The 13,488-nt window shown below is 36.2% G+C and overlaps 1 protein-coding gene across 12 annotated transcripts in view; it reads left to right on the top strand.

Moving 5' to 3' along the window:
* Positions 1-13,488, top strand: part of SCMH1 (Scm polycomb group protein homolog 1) — a 187,336-nt gene that overhangs the window by 77,712 nt on the left and 96,136 nt on the right. For 11 of the 12 annotated variants that reach the window (XM_060140371.1, XM_060140366.1, XM_060140372.1 and 8 more), the window contains one exon: positions 95-329. In XM_060140371.1, coding sequence (XP_059996354.1) covers positions 95-329 — 235 coding nt within the window. Of the gene's footprint in view, positions 1-94; positions 334-13,488 lie in introns of those variants that run through there. The other variant, XM_060140379.1, reaches the window with a different exon arrangement.

The raw sequence follows: 13,488 nt of genomic DNA on the forward strand, positions 1-13,488 counted from the left end.
AAAGCATAAACTTTCAGGTTCCATCTCTTAATATCCTTAGTGAAAATGCCATGTATTCTTAGTTCGTCTAATCCCCATGGCTTGTTCTCCTCAGTCCTACACACCTCCAAGCAACGAGTTCAAGATCAGTATGAAATTGGAAGCACAGGATCCCAGGAACACCACATCTACCTGTATTGCCACAGTAGTTGGACTGACAGGCGCTCGCCTCCGCCTTCGCCTTGATGGCAGCGACAACAAGAATGACTTCTGGCGTCTCGTTGACTCAGCTGAAATCCAGCCTATCGGGAATTGTGAGAAGAATGGGGGTATGCTGCAGCCTCCGCTGGGTGAGTAACTAGACCCAAGCTCTCCCTAGCCCATTAGTTATCTTCCCCAAATTGTACATCCTGTTAAAGGAAAACATAGGGTCCTCTGCCTATCCCTTCTTTTTCATATGGTCCAAAAGAAAAGGCCCACCTAAAATGAAATGACCTGAAAAATCTGGACCTATCCATTCTACATTAACTTATGATATCCAAGCTTCTCTCAAGCTCTTCTTTTTCTAACAAGAAACCACACATTTCATCCTTCTTTGTCACTTCCCCTTTACCCTGAGAAAAAGAATGGAAGGAGATCTTGACGTTTAACTTGCCTCAAAAAACCAGAGTTTTCACCAAATCCTACAGTGATAACAGGAAGTGAGAGAAAAGTCTCCCAGTAGAAAGGATGACTATTACAAAGATCCGTTATCTCCTTTCCCCTAAATTTTTACTTGGTCCTTGGAATTTTCTCACTTAGAGTCAATTATTAAGTAAAATGCATTATTTTACTTAAACTAATAACCCCACTGTATTTTTCTCCTCAAGATCAGATTCACCTTTTTTTGCCTCAATATACCTGAATGATTTAGCCCATCTCATCAGTTACTACTAATCACTATTGCAGTGAGTCTCAACAGAGGATAGAGAGAGATGGGTTATAGGCTATGTTCCCTTCAGGAGGCTGTGCTAAATTAAATGAACATTAGAGGACAGTATCATTTGAAAGACCTCCCCAGGTGGTTATTTAACATTTTCCTCCATTAAAAAAAATTATTTGTAATGTAAACTTTCAAATGTATACAAAAGTAGGAAAAATAGCACAATGAATGTCCATGTATCCCTTATCCTTGATAGTTGATCTTGTTTTCTTTGTACCTATACACGCTCCCTGCCTGCTCCTGCCCAATTGCCTAAACATAGTATTTTATTGTTAAATATTTAGTATGTATCTTTCATAGTTAATATTTTAAAAGCATAATCATAATAACATTATCACATGTAAATAATGATAATTCCTTAATATCAACAAATATTTACTCAATGTTTAAATTTTCCCTACTGTCTATCTGTCTGTCTGTCTCCCTCTTTCTCTCTCTCTTTATTCCATTTTCTCTGAATCAGGATCCACATAAAATCAACATATTGCAGTTGGTTGATATGTCCCTTAAGTCTCTTTTAGTCTATGGGTTCTTCTTCTGTCTCTTATTTTTTCTTGCAATTTATTTGTTGAAAAACCTGAGTCATTTGTCTTTAAATTTTCCCACAATTAGATTTTGCTGATTGTATCTCTGTGGTATCATTTAACATGTTTCTCTGTCCTCTCTTTCTAGAAATTGGTAACTAGATCTAGAGGCTTGATCAGGTTAAGTTTCAATTTTTTCATAAGAATATTTCATAGGTGGTGGTCTTTATTAGGAAGCATATATGGTCTGGTTGTCTCTCATTTTATAATGTAGCAGCCATTACTGCTTGTGGTCTAGAGCAGGGGTTGACAGATTTTCTTAAAGAGTCAGATAGTAAATATTTCAGGCTTATGGGCCATACCTTCTCCGTTGTAACTAGTCAGCTTTGTCCTTGTAATGTGAAAGCAGCCATAGATGATACATAAACAAATGGGCAAGGATGTGCTCCAATAAAGCTTTATTTACAAAAACAGGTGGCCAGCCTTCTGGCTATAGTTTGCTGACCCCTGATTTAGACCCATCACTTCATTATGGTTGCAAAATGGGAAATTTTAATATTATCATTCGGTCCACATAAATTAAATGGAACATGTCTATTAAAATAAACTTTCATCAACTATTTGGTTATCCTAAAGTACAGTTCATGCAGGAAAGACAGTTTAAATGCTTGACTCTTTTCTTTATTTACCAATTTTCAAAATAATAAATTGGATTACCATCATCCTCCAAAATTATTTATGGATAGTGTTATTGTTGTTGTTGTTGTTCAGTATCATAAACTCAAAGATTCATATATAGCTGATGTGTTTCACTCCATTACACTAACTGTCCTTATTGATTCTTGAATTATCCCATCTTTGGCGTCATATATATATAAATCATTCTTAAAGTGAAATCTATAAAACAGTATATTCAGAGAAATCCCCTTCACCTTATCCCTTTCTTCTGCTTTAGGGTAACCACTTTCTTTTAATTTAATGGTTTATACTCCATTTTTTAAAAAATAAGCAAATATATCCGTGTGAGTGTGTGTGTGTACATACATACATATGTATTCCCTGTCTTCTTATGTAAATGACAGCATATTATACATACTTTCCTCAATCTTACTTTTTTCATTTAGCAATATATCCTAAAGATGACTTCTTAGTTGTATGAAGATGTTCCTCATTCCTTTTTGTAGCTGCATAGTACCGTAAGATTCTCAACCTGCTTTATGAATCACTGTTTAGAAGCATCTTGATAGGCTATTAAAAAATGTAAGTTCCCAGGGATAATGGTGACCATCTAAATCGAAATCTTTCCATAAATTCTCCAGAAACATACAGATCAAAAAGGAAAGAAAATCAAACCACCCATAACTCATGCCTAAACATAACCAGGAGTCAAGAATACCACAGATAGGAATGTAAATTGATATAGCCACTATGGAGAACAGTATGGAGGTTCCTTAAAAAACTAAAAATAGAACTACTATACAACCCAGCAATCCCACTACTGGGCATATACCCTGAGAAAACCATAATTCAAAATGAGTCATGTACCACAATGTTTATTGCAGTTGTATTTTCAATAGCCAGGACATGGAAGCAACCTAAGTGTCCATCGACAGATGAATGGATAAAGAAGATGTGGCACATATGTACAATGGAATATTACTTAGCCATAAAAAGGGCTTTTTCCGTTTCATAAAAAGAAACGAAATTGAGTTATTTGCAGTGAGGTGGATAGACCTAGAGTCTGTCATACAGAGTGAAGTCAGAAAGAGAAAAACAAATACCATATGCTAACACATATATATGGAATCTAAAAGAAAAAAATGGTCATGAAGAACCTAGGGGCAGGGTGGGAATAAAGACGCAGACCTACTAGAGAATGGACTTGAGGACACAGGGAGGGGAAAGGGTAAGCTGGGACGAAGTGAGAGAGTGGCATGGACATATATACACTACCAAATGTAAAACCGATAGGTAGTGGGAAGCAGCCGCATAGCACAGGGAGATCAGCTTGGTGCTTTGTGACCACCTAGAGGGGTGGGATAGGGAGGGTGAGAGGGAGGGAGACGCAAGAGGGAGGGGATATGGGGATATATATATATACGTATAGCTGATTCACTTTGTTATAAAGCAGAAACTAACACACCATAGTAAAGCAATTATACTCCAATAAAGATGTTAAAAAAAAAAAGAATACCACAGATTTCAGTAACATGTTGTCTACATGTTCAGATATAAAGATCTGAAACCACTAGAGCTAGTACCCACCCCATACCAGAATGAAGAGTTTTATGTAGGTAGAAACTGCATTAAAAAGGGAGAGGGCAATGGGAGCCTGACACAGCCAAAATCACCCCCAGAAAAAGACAGTCCCATCCAGAGTGGGAAATACTGAAAAAGAGCTAAGAGCTACTTGATTAGAGCCTTGGCTACTGGAGAATCAGAAGAAAGAGAGTGAATTAAAAGAGTGAGGGACGAGAGATAGCAGTCTTGGGAAGACAACTACCTTTGTGGGAGAGGTAGCTATAATATTGAAGGAAAAGAAGGAAACCATGGGTAGTGATTTAGAGTTATGCAGGAACAAAAGAGAATCATAAAATCAAAAGACATACAAACCTTCCCATCCCATCCCAAATAGGCTCATCTACTAAAGAAACTGCATTTCACTATGCCAACAGAAAACTCATGACCCAAGATCCCTGCCAAAATGGAACATCCTGTTTTTTGTAAGCCCGGGAAAATATAAGACATTTCAAAGGATTAGGAAACAGCAGTCAACATCTATAAAAAGCTTCTACATGAAGAAAAACAGAAATAGAGGATAAAACTATTTTAACTATTGAAAATTCTACAGCCAAAATCAGTGAGTAGCCAGAGGAAAACTGTTGTACAATAACCCATCTCAAATAAGTATTGACAGATATGAAAAAATACCTTGGATCAAAAATTGTAAGTCAGACTAGAAATGCACAATAGACAGGAAGATGTGAAAATAGAATTGTTCAAACTCAAGAAAAAAATTGAAAGAAAAATAATCTCAGTTGAAGACTCAATTCCAGGGTACCCACTGGGACAGTAGATTCAACTGGAAATATAATAAAGGACATTGAGAAGAGAAATAAAAATAAATATTAGAGAAGGTTTAAAAGTATCAGAAAGTAACTGTTAGATATAGAACATAACAAAGATCCAATGTGTATATGTATGTGTACATATATATTTGGAGTCCCTGAAGAAGATAAACAGAATTAATACTTAAAATTGTAATATAAGAAAATTTTCCAAAAATTAAGGAACACCTAAACCTCCATATTGAAAGGGCCTACCTTATTCCTGGAAAAATTGATCTAGATTGGTCAACTCTAAGACATATTCTAGTACAACTGTTATACTCTAAGAATAAAGAAAAATTCATCTAAGCCTCCAGCAACAAGGCCAAATTACTCACAAGGGAAAGAAAGTCAGGTTTGCATCATACTTCTCAACAGCAAAATACAAAGCAAGACTAAGTGGAGCAGCATTTTTAAGAAATTCAAGGAAAGAAAATGAAAAGACAGGTTTTATATCTAGACAAGCTGTTTTTTCAAGTCCTGAGATTATACTGAAAGAGTTTTCAGCATGCAAGAACTCAGGAAATACTGTGACCCCAAGCCCTTCCTAAGGAATCAATTATGGAAAGAGCTCCATCCAAACAACAGGTGATCAATCTAAGACAAAAACAAAGGTAGGGACAAGAGTGGAATAGTATGGTATCAGTCTGGGTCCAGTGAAGAAAGAGAACCCACACAGCAGTTTAAACACAGAAAGGTTAATATACATGTTAGCTATAACAGAGGATTGGAGTGAGGGATTGGCTAGTCAAAAGGCAAGAGAACTCTAAAGAATATAAGAAGAGCAGACGTAAGGAGAAGCCACGACACTGGGGCAGAGATAGAGCTCCCAAGGAACAGCCTCCCTTCCCCCATCTTAGGGCTGAGATGTAGACCTTGTTGGAGGGGTCACAGCTGTGGCTCACTGGATGAGAGAGATCACTGTGGTGCCACAGCAGTGGAACTTGCTAGAACTCTGTCCTCCAGGGTGCTGAGAAAGCTGTTCATGGAGAGGTGTGTCTCTGGAGAAACTCTTCTACAGAACCACTTAAGATGGGGAGGGTGGTGCTGCTACGGGCTGCCCTGTGCTCCCGGACCTGGGCCATAGGGAAGATGGGGTGCTGCAGGAGCCTGCCCAGCCAACACGATGCAGCCAGAAAGCAAGCCCCTTTCCTCCTGTCGTATCTGTAGATGGGGTCCTGGGTATCACTTAAAACTGATAAACCAAATAGTAGAAGCCTAAGTGAGGAAATAAGGGAATTAAGAACATTATAACATATGTTAGTATAAAGGTAACTACTAAAACAAAATTCCAGAACTTCCTAAATACCAAAGGAACAAAAAGATCAAGAAACAGATGACACAAAGAGATGAACTAAATATGGAGAACGCAGTAAATAAAGCATAATGTGACAGAGTTGAGACCAAATGTGTAATTTATATTAATAAATGTAAATGGTTTAAACTCACCTATTAAAAGAAAAATATTTCAGATTGGTGCTCAAAATCAAACCCAACTTTATACTCTGTACAGGAGACATACCTAAAGTAGAGTGAGTCAGAACAGCTAAAAATAAAAGGATGATCAAGGATATATGAAGGAACTTCAAACAATATAATAGCAGAGGTTACAATTCTGTTATTAGACGTAGTAGAATTAATAAAAATAGAAATTATGGTAGATGCAAGGAGACATAGACAAACACATTAATAGGAGAATTAACACACCTCTCTCAAGACAAGACAGGCCAAGAGGACAAAAAAAGTAAAGGGTTGAAGACTTTAATGAATAAGATAGATCATATGTGTGTGTGTGTATATATGTATGCATATCAAACTTTATACCCTGGTAAATGCCCTTCCACCTTGAAATTTAAAACTCTTTAAACAACTTTTGTTTGAAAAATGGAAATATAAACCAAAATTTTAAAATTCCTAAAACATAATGATAATAAACATCACATCAGAATTTTGAGATATAATTAAAGCAGTGGTTGGAAGAAAATTTATAGCCTTAAATACCTGGCATAAAGAAAAATGAAAGGATAAATATTACGAATTTAAATTCCCAATTAAAACAGCTAGAAAAAGTTACACTCCAAAGCAAATACAAAGGAGAAATAAGTAGAAGAAAAAATAAAGATAGAAAGAGATTAATGTGGTAGAAAATAGAAAAGCAGTAAATCAAAATACTGTGTCTTTGGAGAAAACCTCAACAAAATAACAAACCACTAGTTAGCCTAATAAAGAAAAAAAAAGAAGCAGCACAGATATACAAAAGTAGAAATGACAAAGGCGGGGAATAGCTCTATGTAAACTAGGAAAGCTAGATGAAATAAGAAAATACTGTTTGTCAAAATTGACCCTAGGAGCATCACATATGTTTTCAAAGCACTTACATCAAAGTACTGCATGCAGATTATTTTAGAGGGAAATCCTACAAAACCTTGAAGACCAGATAATCTCAATGCTACTTAGGTGTTGTACGTCAGTGATACCCAACGGAACTTTCTGTGATGGTGGAAATGTTTTATGTCTTTGCTGTCCAGTATGGTAGTCACCAACCACACGTGTCTGTAGAGCACTTGAAATGTGTCTACCGCAACTAAAGAATTGAATATTTAATTTTATTTTAATTATAATTTAAAGTTGAAAATCTATGTGGTTGGTGGCTACCATACTAGACAGTGCACTTCTAGATCATAGAAAAAGGAAAATATCCAAATTCTTTTATGAAGCAGGTAGAACTTGGATACTTAAACCTGATTTAAACACACACACACGTGCACACACACACACACAGCCTCGTGTGAATATTATTACAAAACACCTAAATAAAATATTAGGAATTAGAGTTCAACATATTTACAACAATAATTCATCAAGACAAAGTAGTATTTTTTTTCTGGGAATGAAAAGAATATTTAACTTCAGAAATATCATTAATGGACTTCACCATATTAAAATAGCTAAGGAAGAAAGTCATATGAACTTCAGCAAAAATCAGCACACTACTGAGGACTCACATTTCTCGATTTCAAAACTTACTACAAAGCAACAGTACTCAAGACATTGTGGTACTGGCATAAATTGAACATAGACTTATAGATAAGAGGATTAGATTTGAGAGTCCAGAAGTAAACCCATACATTTATGCTCGGTTGGTTTTCAACAAGGGTGCCAAGATAAGTCAGTAGGGGTTTTCAACAGCTGGCACAGGGACAACTGGATATCTACATACAAAAGAATGGAGTTGGACCCCACCTCCACACCATATACAAAAATTGACTCCAAGTGGATAATAGACCTAAATGTAAGAGCTAAGACTATAAAACTCTTAGAAGAAAACATGGGAGTAAATCTTCATGACCTTGGATTAGGCAGTGGTTTCTTAGATATGGCACCAAAAGCACAAACAACAGAAGAAAAACTAGATAGATGGGCTTCAAAATTAAAAGCTTTTGTGCTTCCAAAGACACTATCAAGAAAGTGAAAAGACAGCCCACACGATGGGAGAAAATAGGCAAATCCAAAAGGGCAGAGAGTAGGTTAGTGGTTTCCAGGGATTGGGTTGAAGGGACAATGCGGGGTGGCAGCTAATAGATATGGGTTTTCTTTTTGGAGGAGTGATGAAAATGTTCTAAAATTAGATAGAATGATGTTTCATAACTCTAAAAACCACTGAATCGGATATTTAAAAGTATGAATTGAGTTACATCTCACTAAAGCTATTATTTTTTCAAAATCACATGTCCGATTCAACAAATAGTATTGGGAAAACTGGATATCCACATGCAAAAGAATGAAGTTGGACCTTTACCTTACACCATTATACAATAACTAACTCAAAATGGATCAACAACCTAAATGTAGGAGCTAAAACTGTAAAACTCTTAGAAGAAAACATAGGGGAAAAGCTTCATGATGTTGGAATTGGCAGTGATTTTTGGATACGACACCAAAAGCACAGGCAACAACAAAAAAAATAGTTAAATTTGACTGCATCAAAATTTAAAATTTTGTTTATCAAAGGACACTTTTAACGGAGTGAAAAGGGAACTCATGGAATGGGAGAAAATGTTTGCGAATCATATATCTGGTAAGGGGTTAATATCCAAAATATATTTTTTAAAACTCCTTCAGTTGAACAACAGCAAATAAACAACCTGATTAAAAAATAGGCAAAGGACTTGAATAGACATTTCTCTAAAGAAGATATACACGTGGCCAGTAAGCACATGAAAAAATGCTCAGCATCAGTAATCATTTAGGGAAATACAAATCAAAAACACAATGAGATAATACTTCACACCCATTAGGATGGCTATTATCAAATAAATAGAAAATAACAAGGGTTGGTGAGGATGTGGAGAAATTGGAACCATGTGTATTGTGTATTGGGAATGTAAAGTGGTACAGCCACTAAGGAAAACAGTATGTTTCCTCAAAGAAGTTAAAAACAGAATTACATGTGATCTAGCAATTCCACTTCGGGGTAGATAGGCAAAAGAATAGAAAGCAGGGACTAAAGGAGATATTGGGATACCTATATTTAGCAGCATTATTCACAATATCCAGAAGGTCAAAACAACCCAAGTGTCCATTGACAGAAGAATGGATAAATAAAATGTGGTATATACACACAGTGGAATATTATTCAGCTTTAAAAAGTAAGGAGATTCTGACACATGCTACAATGTGGATGAATCTTAAAGATATTATGCTATTATAAATGAAATAAGCCAGTCACAAAATGACAAATGCTGTATGATTCCACTTATACAAGGTACCGAATATAGGCAAATTCATAGCGACAGAAAATAGAATGGCGGTTGCAAGGAGCTGGGAAAGGGGAGAGGGGAATGGGGAGTTACTGTTTAATGGGCAGAGTTTCATTTGGGGAAGATGAAAAAGTTCTGGAGATGGATGGTGGTAATGGTTACACATTGATGTGAATGTACTTAATGCATGTACTTTCTCTTTTGAGAAAGAAGGGGAAATATACGTGTATACACACACATGCACACATATATAATGTACATGAACTTACATATATTTTGTATACCTAGTTTTATAAAAAGAAACACAGGACTGTTAAAACCAGAAAATAATGGAAAGGTTCCCTATTGGGAGTGTCTGGGAATAGGGTGGAAAGCATAGAAACGAGAGTGAGACATCTCTAAAAATACCCTTTTATATTCTTTTGACTTTTGAATTATATAAATGTCTTACTTAATACATAAAATTAAACCAAAAACAAACAGATGAACAAGCCATATCCTAAAATTGACTATAAACAGAAACAAACTGAACTCTGTATCAAATGGATATCATAACCACATTGAAAAGAGTTCAAACAACTTGAACACAGAACCTTCACATTACACCCGCAATGGGACATATTTCAAAGGAAAATGGAACTGCAAAGAAATTCTGACTTTTTCTTAATGATGTTAGCGGTTTTGCCCTAATAATCTGAAACTATTTTGCATGTATTGAAGATAGAACAAATGAGTAAATAAGATACAAGTATGGGATGGAAAAGATGAAGAAGAACCCTTGCAGTGTAGGATTTGAATTGGAGGTATATTATGAACTCTTAACTTAAAATAGGTATATAAGTATATATTAATATGTATTAAAATATACATAAATATATATTAATATAATACTTATTCACTTAGAATATATATGTATGTATATGTATATATTCTAAGGTAATACATGTATATGTATATGTATGTATATATATGTATATATTCCAAGCTCTATTGAAAAGGCCTGGAAACAATGACTCCTCAGTAGCAATGGGAGCATCTTGATTTGATTTCTCATTCTCCGCTAAATCCCATTCTCCGCTAAAAGGAATCATGGCTCCTTGGAGCAATGGCTGATTCCAAGACTGAGCAACAGAGAAAATGTAAGGTGAGTCTGGAAGATCTTATTATGCCAGAAAGCAAAGAAGTCTCAAAGATTGATGGGTACATATCAGAGGGATACAGGAGCCAGTTTAAAGGGACTCTGACTAGCCAACATTGGAAAAATATGACCATCAAAGAGAATAATAAAAATAGAAGAACAATAATAATAGCCTCATGGGTCCCTAGTGATACACAGGAAAAAAATTAAAGTTGCAGAGAAAGTTCTTCTTTACAGAATATCAGCTAACAAATATAAAGAATGATAGAAAATTATCATTTCGGCAACCACCATTTAAATGGATTCAGACCAAGATAATCAATGAATGCTAAAACAAAGAAAAGAAAAGCTTATTGGAGAATAGGATATTCACACAGTCTCAAAGTTTCTCCCCACTGATTATTAATTACAAGGGGAAATTACAATGAAGAAATCTGTCAGTCATTTCTTAATAAGTGATCAAATTCAGTATCATTAATAATTAGACACACTGACATTATTTACTGCTTGAAGCAATGAAATGAGAAGTACTCAATATCCCTTGTGTAGTATCTTTGTCAAAATTGTTTAGCATGAATGTAATCATAAGGAAACAATCAGAAAACATCCAAATTGTGGGACGTTCTATAAAACAGGCCAAACTCTTCAAAAGTAACAATTTCATGAAAAACAAAAGGCAACTGGACTATCCTAGATGAAAGGAGACTAAAGAAACTTGACAACCAAATGCAATATGTCATCCGTGATGTATTTTAAAAATTAAACACCTATAAAGATTTGGGGACAGCTGAAGATGTTTTTAATTAAATGTATTGGATATGATAATATTGCAGTTCTAAAGGAGAATGTCCTTGTTCTGAGGACAAATATCTTGACGTATGTAGAGGTGAAGTCTATATCATGATGTCTCTAACTTTCACATAGTTCAGAGGAAAAAGTGTGTGTAGATACATGGAAAGCAATTGTGGTGAAGTGTTATTAGTTGCTGAATTTAGGTGAAGGGTACATAGTTTGCTCTTGTATTGTTTTTTGCTACTTTTCTCTGGGTTTAAAATTTTTCAAGATAAAAAGTTTAAAATAATTTATGTATATGATTATACATATATATGTGTGTGTGTTCATGTTCCCCAGGCCTCCTCTGGACTTCTCCCCAGAGTTGCTGAATCAGAATTTCTAGGTAATGGGGCTTGGGATTCTGCATGGTAAAATGGCTCTCCCGAGACTCTTAACACAGTTGGTCTGTATTTGGGAAGCATTGCTCCAAAGAGCATTCTTCTCCATTAAAATCTTGTGTGGTTTGTGTGTGTGTGTATGTGTGTGTGTTCTGTTCACACAGGAACATTGGTTACTACTTTGCAGAGTCCTCCAGAAAAAAGGTGAAAAGGTAGAATGATTCTCAGGTGATGTCAACCTTTTCCTCATATCCCCTTGTTTTACTGGTCCATTCTATACTTAGACTGAGGTTATTTCTTCTAAACAGGGCTATCTGGATCACTAATTCTCAAACATGGCTGACAGTTAGAATCACCTAGAGAGCTCTCAGAAATTTCAGTGCCTAGGCCTTACCTCAGATCAATTAAATCTGAATTTCTGGGAGTGGGATGATGTATTCTTTAATGCTCCCCAGGTGATTTCAGTGTCCAAGTTTGAGAGTCCCTAGGCTAGAGCAAAGCTGGCCTCTGGTGAGGCCTCTAGCCAAGTGTGTCAGGATCCCAGTATAAACTGCCTACTCAGCAAACTTAGTCACGTGCCCTGATGTCTATGTGGGACATTGACTTGAAAGGAACCCTCTTATGTTCCTGACACTGATCAGTCTTCTCTTATGCTAAATAGCTTCCAGGGCCTGTCAGTAAAAAGGGGGATTTTAAAAGATGCGTATCCCATTTATGGTTATGGAAATTTGAACTCTGTTTATAAAAATTTGGGAGGGGGGATGAAATTTTAGAGAGAAGTAACTTTAACTATGGTATCTTAAATACTCATTTTACACAGGTAATTTTAAAAATATTCGCCAAACTCTCTTCTCTGCAAGGCCCCTGACATTGAGTAATGCCAGACCCATCTATACGTACACCTATCTCAAGACTAGTCATAACCCCACCCCCAGTGAAATAAATCTGAATTAACTTGTGTTTGAGTGTGTATATAAGAGCGGAGTATTGAAGTGGTGACAGCATCCTGGCCGAAGCAAAAGGAATTCTAACAGTCCTTCCCAAATACAACCTGACTGAACATACACTTCTTCCTCAGGGAAGACAGTTTGTTCAGCACCTCTCTTCCAGTTCTCGTTTCTGTCCCTCTTGGGGTAAAATTTAGATAGCCCACCCAACCTCAGTTTGGAAGCACTGCTTTAGTTCAGTGTCATCATCTGACAAATACAGAAATAGGGAAAGGGAAGTTAGTTGTCCAAAGTTGTACAGTGAATTGGTGGCATGTTTCTGTACATGTATTTGTATGTGTACATGTATGTAAAGCTCCTCTGGGAGGAGAGAATGATTTGGGGATCATCTTGACAGCCATAGAGTCTAATAACTTCATAAAGCTTGGAATTACTATATAGGACAATGGCAGGGTAAGGAGTAGGGCACATTCATGTGCTTCCTCGTATGAGTGCTGTTCTGTTACCTGCCACCAGAGGGCATGAACTATGATTAGATTCTAGACCTGCTGATCTACATTGAAGTTCAGAGCTTGCTCAGACCACTGTTAGTTCAAACAAACGAACCCTAACCTATTCAGTAGTCCCACAGTCTTAGAAGCATATGAAAGATCTTTGTGACTGGTTGTTTATAAATATTTTAAAAAGAAATCTTAGCTAAGCACAGAACACTTGCAGCATGCCTGGGTTTAAAATTGGAGACCTGGTTTTATAATATTAGCCCAGGCACTTACTAGTTTAGTTGTGTGGCCAATGGTAAGTTGCTTTATCTTGACTTTTAACCGTGAATTTCAGTTGCCTCACCTGCCACATCATTAATAAACTTTGCCACACATGGTT

Source organism: Lagenorhynchus albirostris, chromosome 2 (genome assembly GCF_949774975.1).
Source record: "Lagenorhynchus albirostris chromosome 2, mLagAlb1.1, whole genome shotgun sequence".
Classification (NCBI taxonomy): domain Eukaryota; kingdom Metazoa; phylum Chordata; class Mammalia; order Artiodactyla; family Delphinidae; genus Lagenorhynchus; species Lagenorhynchus albirostris.